The following is a 25,524-nucleotide window of genomic DNA, read 5'->3' on the forward strand; positions in this document are numbered from 1 at the left end:
GTGGAGGTGTTGCCCTAACTCAAGTCTTTATGATGAGCATTAATACACCCTTTTGGGTGACACACCTTCAACTAATTATTTGTAGGAAAGTGACTTGAAAAAGCCTGATGAAGAACAGTTATAATTAGCCGCCATCCTTAGAGAAAAATACCTCTAAGCATTAGCAAACATTCACTGATGTTCATTATGACAGAAGTTTTAACTTAGCTGTTAACACTAAACTTTATGCTTATGTTCTCTATTTCTATTACTTAAAAGTAAACTATGCTTTCTTCTGTTCAAAGACATTAACATATTAATATTTTAAGTATATCTATCTCTTATGTTAACCACAAATATTTTTAATACAACTCTAAAGCAAAATAGCATTTTTCTCACAATGGAACATCAGCTAACAATATTTTTAAAATTCTGAACTCAGTCACTTTTTGCCTACAATCTTGAGCCCATAAACATTTTTGTTTGCAGAAAAGAAGAGCAACAAATATTATTGTTCAAGAGGTGCAATTTATAACAAGTACTTAACAACTACTTTCATTTCCAGAAGTCCAATTAATGACTTTGCTGAATGTAAAACATCCTTTAAAATACATTTCGCTTAAAATGAAATGAAATGTTTATAACGAAATACTTCATCCAATATACAGATTACATCAGTAATCTCACTGCTTATAATTATTTTCTAATGCTCAACATCATTAGTTATTTTCAGGGTTATCCAGAATATATAATAAATTGGCTGCTAAAGCTACAGCTCTAACTCACAGTAGGAAAGTTAAAAAGAATGAAGAGAAGTATAGAAAGAATTATTAATCTCTTATTATTTTAATGCAATTGAATCAGTTAAAAAAATCATTTCAAAACTGGGATTAAAAAACTGAATGTATTTTTTTAGATATTCAGTAAAACACATTAGACACTGGCTTGCCATTGTAACTACGATAAATTTGTTTTGTAATAAATTGGTAATTTTAAGGTAATGACTTTTTAATTCTAAGGACTTAATTTGCCAAAATAAGGTTCAAAATAAAATTCATGAAATGGTTTATATTTATTTATCCTGATCTGATATAAATTTGTCTGATAGTAAAAAATATAATATGAATATACATAAATGAAGCAAAGTAGTCATATATGTATGAACCAGACATCAGAATCATAAATAGGAACACATTAATTTTCATAAAACCTCACATTTTTGTACATAGACTTCCCTTAAGTTTGTACCTCTGAAATGTTCAGAATTTGGGTATACATTTCATTTGGGCAACAAATCTCTAGAGCCAGTATAATTACATCAATTAGCCAAAAGAGGGCGCAGAGAGCACACTAGAGTTTATGGACTCCCCAGGAAAGTGCCAGGTGTTCTCTCTCAAGTTGTCTAACAAGAATCATAAAACCCAGTTAGGTGTGCTAACTCTGAAATACTGAAAGTTACAGCATAAGTATATATAGATATACTTTATATAGATTCCTACATAAATATGTTGATATGTAGCATTTCTGCCATTCGAACAAAAATAAATATATGCCTTGCCTAGTGCATTAGTTTGTATTCCAGTAATTTAGAGAAATCAGGTACAGAGGGATCAGGGAAGGTAAAGAGAAAGGTGGGAAGAGGTGCCCTAGAAGTGGGGAACCTAAGAAAACCAAGACCAGAAACCGTTAGAGTGGGAAAGAGACCACCTCTTGATTCTCATTACTGAGACAGAGGTTGGCACTCAGTACCTCCCTGGTACCTTTCAAGGTAGCTACTGCTACCATATGAAGTATAAATTCGTCCATAAAGCTCTTTAGGGGGTCTTCACTTGGCTTTGCTGTTTTCTCAATGTCCTTATTTGAAAGGAATGTATACAGCATAAGGCATCTGACTGACATCTATCTACATTATCTATACATTACTCCTTATAACAGTTCAGTCACCAGGCCAAAATTGGTCAAAACCCAACCCATCTGCCTGGAATGAATATATGTACTAATTTTGTGGTTCATTAAGCTCTATAAATATACTTCTTATATTAAATTTACTATGAATCTTATCAGCACCAATAAATATTTCCATCTGCCACTAAGTTTTTAAATAATAAAGCACTGTAATCAGAACATGAAAGACATGGTACTTGTATCTCTGAGTAGACCTTATTCTATTATTTTAGGAGATATTTATAATTTCTAAAAAATAACCACAGTATAGTTAACTAGCTGACAATGGTAGCCTTCTGTTTCATGATTTCTCAGGTATGACTCCTTACTACCAAAACTAACCAAAAAGAAAATATTGATATGCTCCAAGAACACTAGATACCCCTTCAATCCTCTCTTCAAGGGAAAGGCTGAGTACATAATTAGTTTTTTAAAGATATATGGATTTTGCAGTATTCTAATGGAAAAAAATTTTTAACTGAATTTTTTTCAAACCATGCTAAATTCTTTCTCACACAAATATTCTATGCTTTCCAAGAGACCATCACAATTAGCAATTTAAATTTGTATAAGGCTAATAATGAATATAGATTATATTTTCTCATTTTAAGGTCATTTCCTAACATTGGCTACTAAAAATGGTCTCTCAATCCAGATTATAGTTGGTCAATTAAAATTTAATTTCAATCTGGGTGATTACAGGTACACAAAAGTTACTTTTACTAGTAACTTCCTATAAATAAAATTTCAATATTAGTTGGCCAATATCTATTATATAAAAACCTTCAAGGTGTAATTTTAGATCTACTAGTAGGTAAACAAAAGTAAAAAGTATACATATATTTTTTTAAAGCACAATATTCTTCTTTATACTATACATTATATATTATCTAGTTATATTAGCTTTTTTTTTTTTTGCGGTATGCAGGCCTCTCACTGTTGTGGCCTCTCCCGTTGCGGAGCACAGGCTCCGGAAGCGCAGGCCCAGCGGCCATGGCTCACGGGCCCAGCCGCTCCGCGGCATGTGGGATCTTCCCGGACCGGGGCACGAACCCGTGTCCCCCGCATTGGCAGGCGGACTCTCAACCACTGCGCCACCAGGGGAGCCCTATACTAGCATTTTAAAAACATATGCATTCTAACATAACTACACTAGAAAAGGTATCAGTGGAATTATTGCAAATTCTTTACCCTTTTTGCTAATAAAAATCTTAGGGTAAAATAGGAACACATGCCTGTTTGGTCAAAAATTTCCCCTTGGAGCAAATATTTTAACAAAAACCAATAATTACAACAGTACAGGGGAAAGAAATGGGAAAGTTAATGTGAAAAAAAATTAATCTTTCCTTTAAAATAAGGTAGGTAGTTGGTGTTTTACTTTAGTGGTGTTTTTGGTGAAGAGAAAAAAAAAACATTAGAAAGCTACTTCTAAGAAAACACTGTCCTTTTTGTTGCTGTTTTTGTTTTGTTGTTGTTGTTCAATCCTATATGCTAAATTTTAAAAAATCTTGCAGCACATACAAAAGGAAGTATAACATAAAATTGTATTTGAAAAACAAAATTTACATATAAGGCGTATCAACTTTTGTAAAACCTAAAGAATGAAATTCAGATTTGGTTAGTACTGCTTAAAGGTGAAAATTTTAAATAAACATCCGAAGTTTCCCATAAAGTAAAATCTGTAACACTGTCAGTACTAAAAGAAATTATGTACAATTACTTCATCCCAATCACTGCCTTTTGAGTTTAATAACAAAAGCATTTAAAGAAATCCCTGTGGAAAGCTAATTTGAAAGTAAACATGCTTTAAAACTTAAATATAGATCATGTATTAGTCCCACAACAGGATCAAGATCACTATTAAAATAAAGCCTGGGGCACATTATGATGCTTAAGATTGGTGGGTGGATTTTAATTGACTTGAAGACTGTCATAGTTCTATTATCAGAAAACCTGTAACGCATTTCCAGCATGGAGGACCCATCTGTGCCCACCATCCATCTGTTTAGACGTGATTGGCAAAGTGGTAGGGAACTCGCAGTGGTTGCCTCTGCCTGAAAGGAATAAACCACAGGATCTTCCAACGAGTGCCAAAAACTTCTGAGAAGGTCTGCTGCCATGGCTTTCGGGGCCTCGATCTACAGAAGACAGCATTATTAGTGAAAGACAGCACTCCCATGGTGCACTTCAGTCAGCTAAAACAATACAGGTTGGCTGGGGATCCATTACTGGACTCTGATGAATTGTGTCCCAGCATCACAAATACAGCTTTTCTTTCATTATGGCATGCAGCTGAGTTTTAACTCTGGATAGCAGATATTGTATCTGTGTCGTCAATCAACCTAGGGCAACTTTTGAAGCAGAGGAGAATCTCAGGATTAACAGAATGTGTGTCAACAACACAGTAGCAAATCTCTTTTGATGTATTTTCAGGACAAATAATTTAACTTACTTTAGTAGGACAAGGAACAAGAATGATCAGTACTTATTTTGTTTGAAAACTATCACGGCTAGAAGACCCCTACCCCTACTGTAAGACTGGATTATGCTTGCTAGCTCAGGTCTTAGAAAAGGCACCAAGAAAAAGCCATCATTATATTATCTTTCCACTACATGCACACATTTTTCAAATATAACCAGGTGTTTGCATTTTTAAATAAGAACACTACAGACTTCACTTTCATACTTACATTTCTTCACAACAGTTTGACATCTTTTCAATAGATGTTGTATCCTATTAAAAATCAAAAAAATACTCAGATATAACAGTTATCAAGGCTTGATTCTGTATCTATTTCATGATGTTTTTAATCATATTCAGAGAATATTCTAAAGATATAAAAAGTTTATATATGGGTACTAAGCTGGGACAAAGTGAGAGTGGTAGTGTATATAAGGACAGATATACACTACCAAATGCAAAATAGCTAGTTAGTGGGAAGCAGTCGCATAGCACAGGGAGATCAGCTGGGTGCTTTGTGACCACCTAGAGGGGTGGGATAGGGAGGGTGGGAGGGAGACGCAAGAGGGAGGGGACATGGGGATATATGTATACATAGAGCTGATTCACTTTGTTATAAAGCAGAAACTAACACACCATTGTAAAGCAATTATACTTCAATGAAGATGTTAAAAAAAAGAATTTTAAATTATCTATGTACATTGCTGAAATTCCCTTGGAAAAACAGAATCAACATTACATTGTGCTAAAAAGAACCAATTTATTCAATTACAACCCCCCCCAAATTGTAGGAGTCTCACTTCATTAAAAAATAACCTTTTATTACACTTGCCTTCTTGATAATTCTTTTAAAAGTCTATATTTTAATTCAACTGTCATTAAATATGCATTAAAAAATAAATACCAAAATGATAAATGAAAGACACTATTGAACAGAAAACTGTCAAGAGCCAAAGAGCGCTACTGGTTATGGATTTCTGTAAACAAAGCCAAATTCAACAAGGCAATGTATGCATTTGCCGTACTACAACATTTATTACTCTGAAAAGGAAAGCTAACTGATTAGTGTTCTTTGGTAAAAAAACTTCTTTTTTTTTCCCAAGAGAAAAACCAGTCCCTTCATCATAATGCAATTTCTCATTATGTGTTTTCTATAAAGCTGTTAACACAAATATATAAGAAAAACAACTCAATAAAGAGAAGAAAGCTTCTAGACATGCTGGTCTAATTCATGTTAATGGAAGACCCATCATTAGACTGAGAAACAGTGATGATAAGGAATATCCAAATAATCAAAACACAAATTATATAATCTTATTTTAGATATATATTTACATTTTAAATATACTTTTAAGTTGTACAAAAGAAAATATATTCTTTTAAATACACAAAAAAATCTTCCTCCTTTTATCCTTTCCTTTATTAGCTTCCTCAGATATAGCAGGTGGACTGCAGTTATTAAGCAATACTATTCATGCAAATATTTGTGGCTGCAACTCCAATTGGAAGAACTTATTTAGCTATAGAACTCTCTTCCAATAATACTACTGAAAAGCACCTTTACTTCAAAAAACTCTTTAAAGAAGTTACACGAATGGCTCAGAACATTAAATTCTTATGTATGAACAGTTGTCTAACTACGGTTGGCTCACATACAGGAAAACAAATCTATCATTTTTTATGTGACTAGTAACTAATAACAGAGTTTCATTTCCAGATTTCCCAGTAATCTGTGTGGAGGCTATAGATTAGTCACTCTATAGTCACTAATTTCCTAGCATTTTCTGAAATTCATGGTTTCCAATGACAATTCTATTTATAATTAACCTTTCCTGGTTCTGTTGCATAATTTCCTCAAAATAATGTTTTACTTTGTGAAAACACAGTCTGCAAATACATAAAAAAATTTATTAAAGACTTAGAGGAAAGCTGGGGTCCTGGTTCCATATCAGAAAAAAAAAGTGAAGGAAGTAATTTAAATGGTATCTTAGAACTGATGGTGACAGGTTATTCCAAAACAATTAAGATAGCTTGCGCAAAAATACAAAGGAAAAGACAGGAAAGAAATTTAAAAGTGTTATCAGGAAAGGTATATAAATGGCCCCAAATTGCAGGTGTAGATAACACTTAAAAGTGGAAACTATTTCAGGATAAGGAAGGCAATTACAAGGTTAGACTACTAGAACTAGCCAATGTTACAGGATATTTTTACTGTGCAGAAACTTAAAACTCGATTATAACTTTGAGGAATGTATTTGTGACAATAAAATGATCAATTTTAAGGACTTTGAATTTAGACTTCATATGGGAAAAGCTCCTATTTGCAAGTGCTTTTGACATCTTTCTAGAATCTGGTTCAAGAAATACGAGGAACACTACCTTTCAAGTCATCATAAACAGATTGTCATTCAATCAAAGGATGTGATGTCTACCATGACTTTATGAACAGGATTTGTGAGGCTAGCCAAAAAAGACTATTTTTTTCCACTAGAAATGGCAAATGCTTATCTCTCAGCTATCCAGAGTACTATTATAAGAAAAAAGAACAGCCAAACATGTCACAAAGTTTTTGCACTGGCATTTATACAGCATACTCAGGGCAACACAAGTTATCATGCTATCGTATTTATATGCACAATAGAAACAGCAAACTAGAAGAGAAGAGAGGTTACTACTGGCAGGAATATTGACAACCATAAGTTATTTCCAAGTGCCGAAATAGGTTTAATAAACTTTTTGTTTTGTTTTATTAAGCAGGGAATTGTGGAATATTTCACACATGAAAAATAAACTAAAAATATTTAAAATAGATTTTAGTGCAGTTAATTCCATTCAACATAAAAGACTCAATACCTTTAGTGACTATCACAAAAATGACCAAAAAGGTAATTGCTATCTTCATGGAGTATATTTTATAAATTCTTAGTTATATGTAAAACAGCTATCTAGAAAAACTCACTCTTCAAGGAATGATAAGAAACACATTTTTATTGTATTATCTACAATCAAAATACCTTATTTCCAAAGAAATATTTATGTATTGATTATGGTCTGATGATAAAAATATCCAAGACTTCTGCCAGTCTGCATAACTGAGATATTTTAAAAACCGGAAGTTTATCTTCTAAAAAAAAGAATAAACTAGAAACAAGAAAGACTTACAGAAATATAGGGCTCAAGTATTTTATCAACTATACTTTATCTTCTCCTGATGGCTCATCTTACTCTAAGAAATTATCTTTCAGGTTCAGTCTAAGGAAATATGTTTGACTTAAAAGAAAACTGTATCTCAACTAGTAAGATTATAACTGGAATGGAAAAAAAAGTTTCTAATAGGAAGGGGGAGGGAGGTATTTATTGCCTATTGGAAAAATTGAGGGGGGGGAGGTGAGAGGCAAAGAGCAAGAATTTATCACCAGATGTTTCCTGGTTAACAGACCTGAGAATCTAGTCCTCTTGGAATAGACAGCTTGATGATACAATCCATCCAACTAACTCATTCTGCTTTGAGTTCATTCTCACAAAGTTAACACTTTGCCATATATGTTGTTGTACAGCAGAAAGAATGTACTGCAGAGTCCTTTGGTACCTGACAATCATACATAAGGGAATAAATAGTCAACCTGGTTTATATGACTATCACTTTTGAGTCTAGAAGTAGAGTCACTGCTTCTGGGCCTGATTAACCCTGGAAACATTTTCAAAATGGAGTTTCCAGATCTGTCAAACTGAAGATCTGAGGAAAGTAAGAACATTCTATCAGAAAGTCTCCTTGAAGACAGTTCGATCTAACCTCAAGGATGGCCTGCACTCTTTAGTCTTATCATAGGTCTTGTTGATGCTTTTAACTCTACTGCACATACCTGATTCAGTGACTCTGCTGATTTAACCTGGAGTAAAAAACATTATTAAGGAAAGTTTATCACAACTAGAGATTATATACCTGTTTTGTCTACTACTGATTTCTGTTAATTCTAAAATAGACTTTTGCTTAACTTCCTAGAATTTCTGCTCAACATACAGAGAGCAACTCATTTAACTTTGTGTCTTTCATAGCACCGAACAGCACAAATTATTCAAAGTGGGTACTCAATATATGTTTGCAGCACTAAACTAATTGAACATGGACAGAAATAACATGATTCCTTATCTTTAATTTTTTTCAATCCAAAGAGAGAAAACTTTCTGTTAACCTTAGCTCTCTCTCCTCCTTTGAAGCCAGAACTCACTACTATATTACTCACTTGAAATAAATGGTTCATAAGCATCCATCTCCAACAGAGGACCAGCTACATCTTTTATTAGAGATCTTAAGTTAACATAGACATTTAATCAATCATGAAACCAAACTGAGAAGGCAGTAGATGTTACTTTGATAGCCACTTAAAACATTTCTTTCCAACACAATTCCCATACTCCTCTTCATCAAGCCATTTTCTGGTTGTATAAAACCTTAAGAAAGTTACTAAAATTCTGTATCTCAATTTTCAAATACTACTATTTACCTCATAGGTTTTTGTAGAAATTAAATGAGTTAATATCTTAGAGCCCTTAATAACTCCTCAATAAATGACAGGCCTAAGTTTTTATTGTAGGGCTTGGAGCTATCTTAATTACATTAGAATGTAACTAGAAAAATTTATGTTTAAACAAACAAGTGTTTTTTATAATCAAAGATAAAATGACATGGACTGCAGGAGACTACACAGATAAAATCCAATGTCCACAAGGGGCTTATAATCTAGTTGAAAAAATAAGTACTAAGTACATAAAACATGATTCATTTACTCATTTATTGTCTATCAAAAATTTACTAAGTACATATTATGACACAGTCCTTAGCAACAGGAGCTTACAGTCTAGTGAAAGTAGTTAAACATACAAGAAATAATTATACAGGAATATACCGAGGATGTCAGAGAGGAGGATTATATACAATAACATATATAAATAAGCCATACACTATTTAGAAACAGCTGAAAACTTACGTTTGCAATCAACAATCAAATCAAGGTCAACTATTCTTACATTTTTAGTACAAAACTATACTTTCATAAGATTTTCGGTTATCGGTAGAAGTAAGATGGGCTAATGTGCCCCTTTGGCTGGAATTTGAGAAGTAATTAATATAGTGATAGACTGTGACAGAGAGAAGCATATGAATCACTGTGGAAAAAGATCTAAAAGTTAACTATAAATATAAAATTCACTGTTTTCTCCAATCCTATAAAGTTGTAAATTCAGATTAAAAATTCACATGGATTCAGAACATGAACAATAACATGGGAAAAACAGCAAGTACAACTAATAAATGTTTAGCTTCCTTACCAAAAAAAAAAGCATCTATTTAATCACTCAAGCTATTCATCATGTTTTAAGAAAATTAAAATGCACTATTCTTATTGAAAAACATCTACAGAAATAGATTTAAGTTGTTTTAAATTACTTTCAAGAAGTTTATTACATTGAGTAAAGAGAGAGGATGCAATATAAATACATTTTCACATAGGAACACGTTTATGCTAAAGAGCAATCCACTTCCACACATAATAATTACGATGCTAGCAGGAATTTTTAGAAAGAAAGCTTTTCTATTACTATGCAATGTAACACAGTATGTATTTAAACTAATTCCTTGGCGAGGGGGAACCTAGTTTCTATAAAGTTCTCTACTGTATCCAAAATTCAAAGAAATATTATAGCCCATATTAGAATATGACATTAAAAACATATAAGAAGTAACAATTTAAATTTTAATGATTCTTCTACGTTTTAAAAAAGCTACAGAGAAGATACTTCCCATAATATTATAATTAGAAATACCGTATTAAAAATATATTTTGTTTTTATTAAATGAAAACATAATTCAGAAAGAAAGACAAAATGCTGTACAGAGCTCCCTTTACAGAAATGTAAGTGAGCTGGGTTCAGCATAATTAGCAACGATTTCCATATTTGCAATGCTGATTTGGAGTTGAGTAAAGCAAACGTAATTTGTACAGAGACTATACCGAATGCTGTTAATTCACCACACTGATTCAGGGGATACTTAGCAGAATTTCATTATAAGGATTAATAATCTCAGGACTACATTTCTAGGTACATGTTAAAAGGCAGGTAAGTCCACTAATCATCTGATTAATAAGAATGTTATTTAATAGATAATGCCATTTAAACTAATTTAACATTTTGAACACAAGATACTTTTCATTGTATAACATAATCAAGTTAAAATTAAGTCACTCCTGCATCTGTGATTCTGTCTATATTTATTTAGGTAATCATGAGCCAGTATTTAGGGGGGAAAACATTTTCTCCCTTTATTTTGAAAAGCTTTGCTTTAAGCTATCTTTAGTAATTCAAGTAGAGTCCAACAATAGTTACCTGTGAGACCAAATATAAAAAGCTCAATTCTTTTCTTTGAGAATTTAAAACCTTTTACAAAATTTCAACTAAACATATCTTCCCCGCCCCACCCTCAATCTCACCACAACTGAGAAAAGCACTAAGCTCCAGAGACGCCATCAAAAGCTTAAGCTTTTACACAAACTCCACGGTGCCCTGAAAACAAAAATGCTTGTATACAAAATTTAGATAAACTGTCAGAGCAGTGTCATGGTATACAATAGCTCACTGTCAGACCCTCACCAGAAGGCGCTGTACCAGCTGTTACAGAGCTTCTTGATTAACTGTCTCCAAGCCCAGCAACTCAAAACATGACTAATACAATCACCCAGCACTCTTAGTGTTGGTGCTCATCAGAATGGACATTATTCTTGGCTGTGTGTGAACTACTGCTCAATAAGAAATTCTGACATCAATTACAATAATGACAACATCACTATCCATTTCATTCAGAAACAAACAAAAAGGCTAAACGGTCTAAGTAAGGAATAATTAGAATAATCTGTTCCCTAACTAAATAAAGAATGCTTCAAAGCAGACTTTGAAAACACTTTAACTTCAGTATTAATTTTAGTAAAAAGGAACAAACATATATAGTTAAATCTTGTTTAAAATTAAATCTAAAAATAATCAAAGGTAATCCTTTAAAATTGGGTTTAAGATTAGTCTGTTCCATAGAAACATCAGGTTGTGTTGAGATCTTTTAACCTTGGAAATGGGATTAGAAATCCACTGTTTTTAAATTTAAGTAATTTCTAATTATTTTATCTGGGTCACAGATAATCTGCTCTTACTAGGTCTAAAATGACAACAGATTATCATTACTATGATTATCCTGTTACCTTCTACTATCAATAAGATGGGATTTTTCCTCTTATACAGGAGAGAAATGATTTTTCCAAGTAAGAACAAATAATGGGGAAAAATTACTGAAAATTAATACACTGCTTCCTCAAAACCTCAACCTAAACCTAAATAGAGATAGCACTTGTTTTGCTTGTTTATAGTCTAATAGGCCTATAGTCAAGCTATGTAATTACATAGTTTCTATAATGAAATGATACTCCCACCAGTGTTTTCCCAAAATGCCTCTTGGTCTTTGGGGGCAGGAGTAGGGGAAGGAGGAAGACATCGATGAAGTAATTAAATTCACTGTGATTCTTTCTCCCCCTTTTCTTTCTTATGCTAACTGACAAATTCGTCACTGCTTTCACACTGTAAAGAGAGATCCATGGATTCAGATTATGACAAAAACATGTCCAGATGTGAAATGTCCTTTAGGCAGTATTAATTTTTTATAAAATGAAACAGCAAGCATATTTTATAAAGAAAGGAAGCAAAATCTATATTTTAAATTTTAATTTTAATATTAAATACTATTTTTAAATACTAATAATTCATTAGATTTAAAATTAAATACTGAATGCATAACAACTTCAAATAATTAAGCCCTAAAGAACCTTAAATCAATGTGGGGAGGAGTGAATTCTGGAAACCTTTAAAAAATGTTTTTTTCATTCAAAAAGAGTGGTACTTGAAGTTCACTATGAAAGCCCAGGTAAATGGAATTGAAATTTACTGTAATTTTTTTAAGTACTTAGATTCAAGAGGAAGTACAGTGCCTAAAGGTTGGACTAACAAATGGAATATATTCTCTCTCTTAATGCTTGCATTCCTTTTTAAATGTTTCACAAATATATAATTTCCAAAGACATGAGACCTGTCTAGCACAGAGTGTTCTGAGAGGGTACTAAATGTATACAGAAAGAGATGAGACTTGGGGAGAGAGCATTATTTAACAAATGTGGTTTCTACTCAGTTTTAGAAATATCACAACATCAGACCCAATCTCCCTGTCTTAAAATGGTGAAATGTTGTTCAATATTATAGCAAAAGAGAAAATCATGCAATTTGAAAATTAATATTAACATACTGGTAGACGGAATAGTCAGAAAGGAACCTGATACTATATACCCTTTAAAAACCAGCAAATACTATAAATAACTTTATGTCCAACTCAGAAGTGATTACTAAAATTTGAGAATAGGAATTCTTAAAATATCTTGAAGTCTTCGCTGCCAAACCCCACTTTCTGCTTAGGTGAGAAGGAAACTGTTACCCTCAGCTATAAACCTCTGACGGCTCTCAGAAGTAACTTGTAGTCTTAACAGCAACACTCTCAAACATCCATTTCCAGTCATTAATCATAAGAAATTGGGGGAAATCAGAGAAACTTCATTCCAGGAAATATAAATATATACCAATGATTTGGGCAAATTCAAAAGTGGAAATTCAAAAATGCAAGCATAACCTGGCACTTAGACTTGACTTATGAATAGGCTATAAAGTAATTATGAATGAGTATAAAAGCAGAGAAAAAAGATGTTAGGGGAAGACCTATTCTCGTCCACAGGAATGTGATTAATATCATGTTATTTATCGTCATCACTAGATAAATCACAAGAGATATTAGAAAACATTTCAAGCCACTGAACAATAATAAAAACATATTTAAACAGACATTATACAATCCATGAATATCCAATAAGCACATGAAGAAGTGTTCAGTATCATTAGTCATCAAGGAAATGCAAATTAAAACAACCAGATACTATTAAAACCTACTAGAACAGCTGCAATTAAAAAGACTGACAACAATAAATGCTGATGAGGATGTGGAGCAACCAGAATTCTCATACATTGTTGGTCAGAGTGCAAAATGATACAGTTGCTTGGGGAAAAGGCCTGGCAATTTCTTATGAAATAAAAGATAAACCTGTCTCAAGTGACCAGCAATTCTTCTCCTAGGTATTTACCCAAGAAAATGAAAACATGTTTCCACAAAAAGACTTGAACAAGAATGTTCACAGCGTTTTTACTCATAATTACCAAAACCTGGAACCAGACCAGTTGTCTTTTAATAGAATGGATAAACAAACTGTGGTATAGTCATACAATGGAATACTACTCAGCAATAAAAAAAATTATCAATACATGCAACAACATGGATGAATCAAAAAAACATTATATTGAAAGAAAGGAGACATATTAATGGGTATATATGAAATTCTATAACCAATACTAATCTGTGATGGATGGGAAAAATACAACAGATCACTGCTGCCTCTGCAGAGGATATGGACTTACTGATATGAGGCATGACGGAACTTTCTAGGGTGATGGTAATATTCTCTATTGTGAAAGGGGTTTGGGTTGCACATGTGTGCATTTATGTCTTTCATTGTATGTAAAATTTGCCTCAAAGGAAAACACATAAACAAGCACTGAGCTCCAGTTAATGATTTCTGTGGTGAACTATCTGATGCTGCAAATTACTTTGATATATATTACAACATACAATGGACTGATGGACAATTTGAAGTGAGATAAAGCAAATACTCTAAAATGTTAATTGTGGTTGAGGATTCACTGTAAGATTCTTTAAAATTTCCTGTGTTTAAAATTCTTCCTATAAAATCTAGAGGGGAAAGGTTATTATGAGTACCTTGCAAAATATTAAAACAATGGTTACACAATAAATATGTTTTCCTTCCATTTCTGACTGCATTCTTTCAGTTTTCTTCAGAGGCCAGTACCATTACTAGTATCTCATGTGTCTTTCCACAGATAGTCTTTGCATATAGATAGAGGGATAGAGAGAGTTACCTCCGCATTATTTCTTTTTTTTGAATGTTTTTATTAACATTTCTTATTAAACCATAAGAGAAAAGAACACCTGAATAGAAAACAGACAAAGGACATCAACAAACCATATATAAAATGAATAAATAAATGAATGAATGTGAACAAATGAATAAAATTAACATTTAATTTATGCCATAAATATTCTTTTTTTGTTAACAGCTTTATTGACATATAATTCATATACCATAAAATTCACCCATTTAAAGTATACAATTCAGTGGTTTTTTAGTATGTTCACAGAGTCATACAATCATCACCACAATCAATTTTAGAACATGTTCATCACCCTATGAAAGAAACTCTGTACCCTTTAGCCATTATCTCCAGCCCCCACTAGCTCCCCAACCCCACACAACCACTAATCTACTTTGTCTCTATAGACTTGCCTATTCTGGACATATCATTAAATGGAATGATACAAATATGTGACCTTTTGTGACTGGTTTCTTTCACTTAGCATAATGCTCTCAAGGTTCATCTATGGTGTTGTATGCATCAGTACTTCACTTCTTCTTATGGCCAAATAATATTCCATTTTATGGATATATACCACATTTTGTATATATCCATTCACCAGCTGATAGATATCTGGATTGCTGAGAGTTTTGGTCTATTATGACTAATGCTGCTATAAATATTCATGTACAGATTTTTATGTGAACATACATTTCATTTCTCTTAGGTACATACCTAGGCGTGGAATTGCTGAATCAAAACATAACTCATGTTTACTTATAGAATGGTCAGACTATTCTGTAAAGTATCTGCACCATTTTACATTCCCACTAGTAGTGCATGAGGGTTCTGCTTCCTCTGCATCCTCACTGACCTTTGTTATTACCTTTTTTTATTATAGCCTCCTAGTGTGCATGAGAAGTGATACCTAATTATGGTTTTGATTTTCATTTCCCTGATGACTAATGATGTTGAGCATCTTTTCATGCAGTATTTATTGTCCATTTGTATCTTCTTGGAAGAAATGTCCATTCAGATCCTTTCCCCATGCTTTAATTAGGTTGCCTTCTTATTACTGAGTTTAAGAGTTCTTTATTCTAGATACAAGTCCCTTATCAGATACACAATATTTTCTCCCATTCTGTGAGCTGTCCTTTCACTTTCTTGATAGCATCCTTTGAAGTGCAAAAGTTTACAGTTTTGAGTAAGTCCAAATTATCTTTTTTTTCTTTATTTACACTTTTGGTTTCATATCTAGGATATTATTTCCTAGTCTAAGATTTAGTATTGCCTAATCCTTAGTATTGCCTAATCCTATGTTTTCTTCTAGGAGTTTTATAACTTTAGATCTTATATTCAGGTCTATGATCCATTTTGAGTTAATTTACATATATGGTATGAGGTAAGGGCCCAACTTCATTCTTCTGCATGTGGATATCTAGCTGTCCCAGCAGTATTTGTTGAAAAGACTTTTCTTTCCCCTATTGAATAGTCTTGCTACTCTTGCTGAAAAACTGACTGACCATAGATATATATGTCTATTTCTGGACTCTCAATTCTATTTCATTTTTCCTTATGCCAGTACAACACTTTCTTGATTACTGTTGCTTTAAAGTAAGTTTTGATGCATTTTCTTACATTTTTTTCCACTGAATATAGTCTTATAAACACTTAAGTTTTCATACACTATATCAATATAACAATGAAGATCTTTTTTAATATACACACTTATTTACACACGTGTGAAAAAACAGTATCTAGAGGTGGTCAAAAGGGTTGTGCCTTTAAAATTTTGATAGACATTGACAATTTGCCCTTCAAAAAGTTTATACCAATTTATACCCCCGCCAACAACATACGAAAAAGCCTATTTACTCTGCATCTTCTGCAATGCAGTGTATTTCCAAACTTTTAAATCCTTAACCAATGTTATTTTTCTCATTTTTAAAATCTTTTCTGTTGTGACAAATCCACTTTGGCTAATAAATACATTAAAAAAACCCCGTTTAATTACTAATAAAATGTTTCCACCAGCAACATTCCATTTTTTGGAATTTACCTTAAGTTACTAGTTTAAAGAGGAAAAAGAGATGTTCAAAGAGGTATTTGTAATACAGAAAAAAAAGATTGCATAGTAGATGCTGATCAACAGAAAAATGATTAATTAAAATATGTTATGTTCACTAAATAGTATATCCAACTATTAAAAACTATAAACATGATGTCTGTAGCCATATAAAAATACTTTAATCTACTTTTTAAAAGCAGGATACAAAATTATATGTACACTCTGTACACTGATTATAACTACTTTAAAATTACACAGGCATACGGAAATGGAAATACATAAATGACTACGGATAAGTTTCCTCTTTAATTTCTAAACTTCCTGTAACTTTTTAGAATTAAGTTCGTAATTAGGCAATATGTTCACAAATACATTACTTTACATTAAAAATATACTTACTGTGATGATGCCAATTAGTTGAGTATAAAAGAGTCCAGTTATTCCAACGAACATTGTAATGCCCATAAAGGCAGCTAGTCTCATTATGGCCAATTCATGTCTAACAACAAAGAGGTCCTATAAGAAGAAAAAGAAAATCTTAAAAACAATTCAAAAATTACTTACAGTTGCAATAATAAAGAATTGAGCCATAACATTTTCCCTTATTATCTTAAAAGAACTACTCTCCCCATTTTTTAGTTTATTCCACTTCATAAACATATAAATATTTGAAAATTTCAAAAATAGTTGTTTTTAATTCATAGTAGCAAGCTGAAAAATGGGATTTTACTACTCAATTGTCATAAAAACTCCTAATCCTAAAGTTGCAAATTAGCCATGCTCATCTACTATTTGGAGCAAAAACAAAACAGAAAACCCTCCAAAAATCAAAAAAACAAAAACAAAACAGATGGTGTACAATCTCTGGTTCAACAAAAGGAAATTTTATTATGGTACTGCTAAAAAGCTTGAATGCACAAACCTGATTCATAATATTAAAGTTCAAGTGGCCAAGATACCTAGAGATTATGTATTTTAGTCAAAATGAGGGGGTAACACAAATAATAGGATCACATGAACAGCCCTCTGCAAGACCAACTCATTCATTCATCCATCCACTCACTCAACTACCACTGCCAAGCACTGAGCTATGTAGTAGAAATGTAAAAAGGATAAAGATATGGTCTGTGCCCTCAAGAAGTATGCAGTTTATTCAGAGAGAGAGCCCAACTCTGCAAAACTCCAAAACAATGTGATATATACTTTAACAGGAATGTGTGCACAGAGGACAGCAGAAACATAAAGGAATGCCTAGACAGGAGAGAGAAATGGAAACGCTGTGAGGGAAAACTGATTGTCCAGCCCAGGGCATGAAAATGAGGGTCTTGAAAGTGATCCAAAGAAACTGTGGCAGGAGGTCAGGAAAACCAGGAGAAGCCACTTCATTTACCCTCACTGTTCTTTCACTCTCTCTCCCTTGTCTGGCCAGACCGTTCCAGTCGAGGGAGAGAGAGTGAAAGAACAAAGACTTCTGGAAACCTGTAGTTACTAAGCTTTGGAATAAAATAGCCACAGTGGATAAAAAGCAACAAGCAAATGGGAAGGACCCCAAAACATAACCACGCACATGCTCTGTTAATACTGATTCAGGTTAAGGCTTAAAGGTACCCTGGTAGCAATACCAGAAACAGGGGGGTCACCGAACATAATGATCTTGTTTGAAACAAAAGAACTGATGCTTTTCTGTGTGGCACAGTGATCATCCATCTGACTTAAGCAAAACTCTGAGTCCACACCCAAACCACTCCGTTTATTAGCCAGGGAAAACTTAAAATTCACCAAGATACTTAAGGTGTTATGTAACAGTTACCTATTAGTTTTGACTATTTCAAAATTTCACTAGAAAGAGCCTAATGCAAAATCCTTACCAAACATGTAAAGAGGAAAAGATGGGGCTATGAATGATATTAAAAATTCAGTACAGTAAACTCTGCTATTATGCTGTATGATAACACAAATATGTTCCAACATGATTGATACACTAAGCAACAACTTGAGCATAGCAAGACTCTTGTGTTTGTTTATGTGTGATTTTATCTGCAAGAAACCCAAGATGAACAGTAAAAACTTCACCCAGCTAAACCAAGCCATACAGGAATACACAAAACACACACCCCCAAACATCTACTGGCTAACTCAATTTGTCATGTGTGTTATGAGCCACACTCATCCGTACCTGGTATCACAATTTTCCCTCCAATTTCATATGACTCTCCTTCCATCACTTGGTAATAACTCACGTAACGCAACCCTTCTGATGCCCACTTCCACAAGAAAATTTCAGGTCTCTTCTAAGGTAAAGTGCAATGTTTGTTATAGTATTTACGTATTTCTTAACTAGTTAACATGTATAAAACTGTGATATTTTTATTAGGAACCCTTTTAAGTGTCACTGACAAAGTTTTTGAGTGTTGTGTCTTCATTTTCCCATAAGCCCTATGGTTTTCATTGCATGATTTTGCACAGTGGGGCAAATTTTAGGAATGAACATACTGTGTCATAGTAGAGCTTACCCTAATAAAAATACACATGGTCCCCAATTTACAACGGTTCACCTTACAATTTTCCGACTTTTAAGATGGTGCAACTTTGGATATTTTCAACTTAGAATGGGTTTATCAGGATGTACCCCACTGTAAGTCAAGGAAGATCTGTGCCATATATGACCAAATAAAATGCATCCTCTTTTCTCCCAGTGAAAAGATTAAAAAACTTTTTTGTCCACTAGAATTTATACATGTTAGGGATGAAGATGAGACTAAAAGATCTACTTAAAATTACATTTATTCACTTAGGTATACATTTATGTTAGAGAGTACTTGTGTAAAATAGTAAATTGATTCAGAAATTGCTTTTTATCGCTCTTACATTTTCAAAAAAATGCATCCCAACTTTACACACACATAATTAACATCAGTACTAAATCCATATTTTGAGTCATTTAACATACTTCTCCAGAGCACAACATCTTTACTTCTATCTTAGATTTTTTTTTTTTAGATCTAGCACTTTTTGAATCCAAAAATTGGCTTGGGAAATTTTATCTACATCACAAGCATCCATTTGCTATTCAAATCTTTATGACATAATCAGTGTTATTATGGCTGAATTGTGTCTCTCCAGAAATTCGTATGTGGAAGCCCTAACCCCACCCTCACCCCAGCACCTCAGAATGTGAGAGTATTTGGAGAGAGGGCCTTTAAAGAGGAGATCAAGAAAAATGGGGCCCTTAGGGTGGACATTAATCCAATCTGACTGGTACCCTTATAAGAAGAGGAAACTCAGAAACACAAAGCGACACCACGGATGCCCAAGCACATGCGAAGACACAGCAACAAGGTGTCATCTGCAAGCCAGGAGAGAAGTCTCCAGAGAAACCAAACATGCCGACATCCTGATCTTAGACTTCCAGCCTCCAGAACTCTGAGAAAATGAGTTTCTGTTGTTTATGCCCCCAGTCTGTGGTATTTTATGTCGCCCTAGAAAACTAATACAGTAACTGTATTTCTTTATCGTTTTCATTCCTTTCCATTTTTTGGTTAAGAAATGTGCTTATATAGAGAGAAATGCATAAAACATAAGTTCAGTTTAGAGAAAAGAATGTAAACATCTGAAAACATGCAGACGCTTTCCTCAGTGCATTTCTTCCCCATCACATCCTCTCCCGCATCCCTACCTTAAAGAGAAAGGTTACTGATTCGTTCTTCAGACATTTTCGATACTACATTTCAGTTACATATTACAAATATCTTTTCCTACTCTGAGTCTACTTTTTCATTCTCTTTATGGCATCTTTGAATAATCCCAAATTCTTAATTTTAATGTAGTCCAATTTATCAATCTTTTCTTTTATTGCTTTTTATTTCCTGTTTAAGAAATCTTTCCCAACCCTGACATGATGATGACGTTCTCCTATATTACCTTCTAAAGCCTTTAAAAGCTTTATAGCTTTGCCTTTCACATTTAGGTCACTAATCCACCTGGAATTGATTGTGTACTGTGAAATACAGGGTTCTGAATTTACTTTTACTATATGAATACTCAATTGTCCCGGGACGGTTTATTTAAAAAGCTGTCCTTTCCTCAGGGATCAGAGGTCAAGTGTCCATAAGTGCCTGAGTCTGATGTGGGCTCTCTATCCTGTTCTCTTGGTTTATTTGTTTATCCCTGTACTAGTGAGCACATCTTAGTTACTATGGCTTTGTAATAACTCTCCATACCTAGTAGGCCAACTTATCCCAACTTGTTCTTTTTCAAGAATATCTTGGTATGGGACTAAGAGACACAAACTACTAAGTATAAAACAGATAAGCAATAAAGATATATTGTACAGCACAGGGAAATACAGCCTTTGTTTTGTAATAAATTTAAATGGAGTATAATCTATAAAATATTGAATCACTATGTTTTATACCTGAAAATAACATAATATTGTAAATCAACTACACTTCAATGTAAAAAAAGGAATGTATTGGTTATTCTAGGTACAGTTGACCCTTGAACAAGGCAGGGGTTAATCTGCATATATCTTATAGAAGGCCCTCAGTATCCACGGTTCCTCAGCATCAGCGGATTCAACCAACCATTGATCCTGTACTACTGGAGTATTTACTACTGAAAATATCCACATATAAGTGGATCTGCACAGTTCAAATGTGTATTGTTCAAAGGTCAACTGTAATTTGTATTCCCATAAAAATTTTAAATTAGATTTCGAGTTACAACACACTCAGACATACACACACATATGATATATTCTCTCCACTAAGAGTCACAATTTTCCCCTAGAGGTCTTGTGCTTTTTAAAGTCAGATTTAATTCCTGTTTCTTGATTCTATTATAAATGGTTCTGCTGTTAATTTCATTGTCTAAAGCACTGTTTGCTAGCATATAGAAATAAAACTGATTTTTTAAAATATTGTTTTATAGTCACACTTCTTAAACTTGCTTAAAAATTCCAAAGAATCTACAGGTAAGTTATTTACATGATCATACCATCTAAGAGTAATGATGGTTTTCTTCATTTCAGCAGTTATACCGTCTCTTTCTTCCTCTTGCCTCACTGCATGGACTAGAATTCCTAGCACTATATTTAATAACAATGGCAGTGGGGGCACAGCAGGCATCAACACCTTGTCCCTCAACTTGGAGGGAAAAAGGTCAACATTTCATCATTAAGCATGCTACAGCTATTGTGTTGGGTTCTGTGTGTGGTTTTTCTTTGTTTGTTTGTTTTGGAACCTTTTATCTCACTAAAAAAGTTCTCTAGTTCTAGTTTGCTAAGAGTTTATAACATGAATGGAGGCTGAATTTTATCTTTGTCCTCACACACTAATACATACAGTCTCCATACATCTGGGTTTTTTTCCCCTAATTTGTTAATTGATAAAAGTATACTGACGGATTTTCTAGTGTAAAAACAACCTTTCATTCCTAAGATAAACTCAACTTGATCAAGCTGGTTATATATGACCAGATTCAGTTTGCTAAAATTTTGTTTAGGGGTTGTTTATCTATGTTCATAATCAGACTAATTTCCTTTCATTCTCTTATTGCCCTTAATAGGCTATATACCCAACATATGCTATACACATAAAATGAGTTGGGGAGTTTCCTCTTTTTCTGGTGTTTTGAAGAGTATGCATAAGACTGGAATTACTGTTTCCTTTCATATATGATAGAGCTAGGATTCACTGGTAAATGTGTGAATATTCTTTTCAGGAAAAGTTTTAACTACTCACTCATGATCATAGGACTACCCATGTTTCCAACTTCTTCTTGCTGCTATACTATGCTTATGATCAGGAAACTCAGTAAGGTACAGATGTCAACTAATCAAAGTGATGTACAGAATCAATACAATCCCAATAAAATTCCCCCACCAGTAGAGTATATACTGGTAGGAGTTTTTTACTTTGTTTTGATTTGTAAACTGCTAAGTAAGCTGTTTCTAAATTTCACTGAAAAAGACAAAAGCAAAGGATAGCATACCACCCCTATATAAAAAGAACAAGGAGGAGGATCTGCTCTACTGCATGCATTCTCAGTAGGGGTAGTATCGCCCCCAGGAGGGAGAAAATTGGTTCTTGGAGGAAAAAAAACTTAGCCATTTACAGTGATTTGTGGCTGTCCACAAATCAATCCTACCTGACAAAATCTTATTCCTTAGTATTTAACTTCACAGAGAAAAGAAGAGAAAGTGTCTAAAAAGGCTCCTGATGGGAGCAATAATAGTGAAAAAAAAAAAGGCAGAAAAACTCTCTTATACTGGATAGCAAGATTTATTATAAAACTACAGTTGTAACAGTGTGGTGCAACCACAAAGATAGACTAATGGACTAGAAAAAAAGCAGAAACAGACACACACATATATGGCTCTTGGTTTATGACAAAGATGGTATTGCAGAGCACAGTGGAATTATCTTTTCAATAAATGGTGCTAAATCAATTGGATATCCGTCTGTGAAAAAAATGAAATCCTAACTCCTACCTCATAAGCATTATAAAACTCAATTCTGGGTAGAAATATAAAAAATATAATACTTGGAAGACAATATAGGAGAATTATATTGATGATTTAGGATAGAAAAATACTTCTTAAATTGAACCTCAAAAGCACTAACTAAAAAGGAAAAGACTGGTAACTTGGAGTAAAGTTAAAATTTCTGTTCATCAAAAAATAGCATTAAGAGAGTAAAAAATTTAGCTACAGAGAAGATATTTACAACATACATAATCATAAAAGGACTCAAATCTAAAACATCCTACAATTACCAGGAAAAAAAAAAGTTAAATAACCCCCCTACCAAACATGCAAAATAAACAGACACACTGCATCAAACAGGTTATACATATGGTCGATAAACATGTGAAAAGGGGCTCAATAACACAACGAAGTACTGCTCATCCCCACTAAAATTACAAACTTTAAGATGACTGGAGGGCATTATGCTAAGTGAAATAAGTCAGACAGAGAAAGACAAAAACACTGTATGATATCACTTATATGTGGAATCTAAAAAAATACAACAAACTAGTGAATATAACAAAAAAGAAGCAGACTCACAGATATAGAGAAGAAACTAGTGGTTACAGTGGGGAGAGGGAAGGGGAAGGGGCAATATAAGGGTAGGGGGAAAAGATGTACAAACCATTAGGTATAAAATAAGCTACAAGGATGTACTGTCCAACACAGGGAATATAGCCAGTATCTTATAATAACTATACAAATTGTGAATCATTATATTGTACACCCATAACTTATGTAATACTGTATATCAACTATATTTCAATTGAAAAATAAAGGAGATACTTTTAATATTATGCCATTAAAAAAAAAAGGAAAACCTGAAAAAGTATTAGCAACACTATGAAATAACGTGAACTTACATACTCTACTAGTGGGGTTTTGAATTGGTGCCACCACTTCGTAAAACTTTAACAGTATCTAAAGCAACGTACACATAACCTTTGAAAACAGCCACTTCTAGCTGTACATCCAAGTGAAACACATGCACCTGTACAGCAAGAGACATGAACAAGGTTGCTTCTGGCAGCATTATTTTTAATAGCCCCAAACTGGAAACAATGTAAATGTCCATCAATAGAATGGATATATAAACTATTTTACATTAAATGAAATACTATGGACTTCCATGGTGGCGCAGTGGTTAAGAATCCGCCTGCCAATGCACGGAACACAGGTTCGATCCCTGGTCCGGGAAGATCCCACATGCCACAGAGCAACTGAGCCTGTGTGCCACAAATACTGAAGCCTGCGTGCCTAGAGCCCATGCTCCGCAACGAGAAGCCACCACAATGAGAAGCCCGCGCACTGCAAGGACAAGTAGCCCCCGCTCGCAGCAACCAGAGAAAGCCCGCACACAACAACGAAGATCCAACGCAGCCAAAAATAAATAAATAAATAAATTTATTAGAAAATGAAATAGGGGCTTCCCTGGTGGCTCAGTGGTTGAGAGTCCGCCTGCCGATGCAGGGGACGCGGGTTCATGCCCTGGTCCGGGAGGATCCCACATGCCGCGGAGCGGCTGGGCCTGTGAGCCATGGCCGCTGAGCCTGCACGTCCGGAGCCTGTGCTCCACAACGGGAGAGGTCACAACAGTGAGAGGCCCGCGTACCGCAAAAAAATAAAATAAAATAAAATACTATGAATATTTGTAGCAATGTTCATAGCAATGCAAATAAACTGTATCTAATGTAACAAAAGAATAAATCTTATAAATATTGCTCAAAGAGGCTTTGCCATCATTCACTGAGCTGTATGTTTTTATTTTTGTGCACACCTATATATGTGTATTATATTTTACAATACAAAAGGTACAAAAACTGAAACTGCAGTAAAAAGAAAGTTGTGATCATGAAATATTAAATACAAAAATACTTTCTTAATTTTAGAATAGAAACAGAACTCTTTTAAAATATATATAGCAAAATGAAAACGTTTAGTTACATATGGCCTGTGAAAGGACAGACAAAAAATGTCAAATAAGTTATAGAAAAGGATACAAGAGACAAAGGGAAGAAAGAGAGAGGAGGAGTCGGACTGGCCTTCTGAGCTCATCTACCACTTTCTTCCTGGACCACTCTGATCCCACCACATTGAGCTCTTTGCTATTTCTCCAACATATGAAGCAAACCCCACATCAGTGATGTTACACTTATTCTTCCCAGCAAAATCTTTCCCCAGATATCCACAGGTTTACTCCCTCATTTTCTTTAGGTCTCTGTTTAAACATCACCTTATCAGAGACCCATTTGTTTATTTTTACCAGGGCCCATTTGCTTATTTTGCCTTGACCAAACTACAGAAAATCCCAGCATTCCCTACTGCCTTGGTCTATTTTATTTTTTCTAGAGTACTTACCTCCATCTGATATTTACTTATTTATGTAATTATGTATGTATTTACTATCTGTCTCTCACAACAGTAAGTTTCTTGAAGATGGGAACTCTTGACTGTTTTGTTCAATGATGAGTCCCTGGAGCC

General features: G+C 33.7%; 1 protein-coding gene across 4 annotated transcripts in view; it reads right to left on the reverse strand.

Moving 5' to 3' along the window:
* Positions 1 to 3,502: 3,502 nt before the first annotated feature.
* The window catches only part of ZDHHC21 (zinc finger DHHC-type palmitoyltransferase 21), a 68,998-nt gene continuing 46,976 nt past the window's right edge, over positions 3,503 to 25,524 (reverse strand). For 2 of the 4 annotated variants that reach the window (XM_060153480.1, XM_060153482.1), the window contains 3 exons: positions 16,917 to 17,033; positions 4,614 to 4,657; positions 3,503 to 4,061 (listed from right to left, as the gene is read on the reverse strand). In XM_060153480.1, coding sequence (XP_060009463.1) covers positions 3,929 to 4,061; positions 4,614 to 4,657; positions 16,917 to 17,033 — 294 coding nt within the window. In that variant the 3' untranslated portion in view covers positions 3,503 to 3,928. Of the gene's footprint in view, positions 4,062 to 4,613; positions 4,658 to 7,823; positions 7,974 to 14,785; positions 15,625 to 16,916; positions 17,034 to 25,524 lie in introns of those variants that run through there. The other 2 variants (XR_009541372.1, XM_060153481.1) reach the window with 2 other exon arrangements.

The sequence above is a fragment of the Lagenorhynchus albirostris genome, chromosome 7 (genome assembly GCF_949774975.1).
Source record: "Lagenorhynchus albirostris chromosome 7, mLagAlb1.1, whole genome shotgun sequence".
NCBI classification, from domain to species: Eukaryota; Metazoa; Chordata; class Mammalia; order Artiodactyla; family Delphinidae; genus Lagenorhynchus; species Lagenorhynchus albirostris.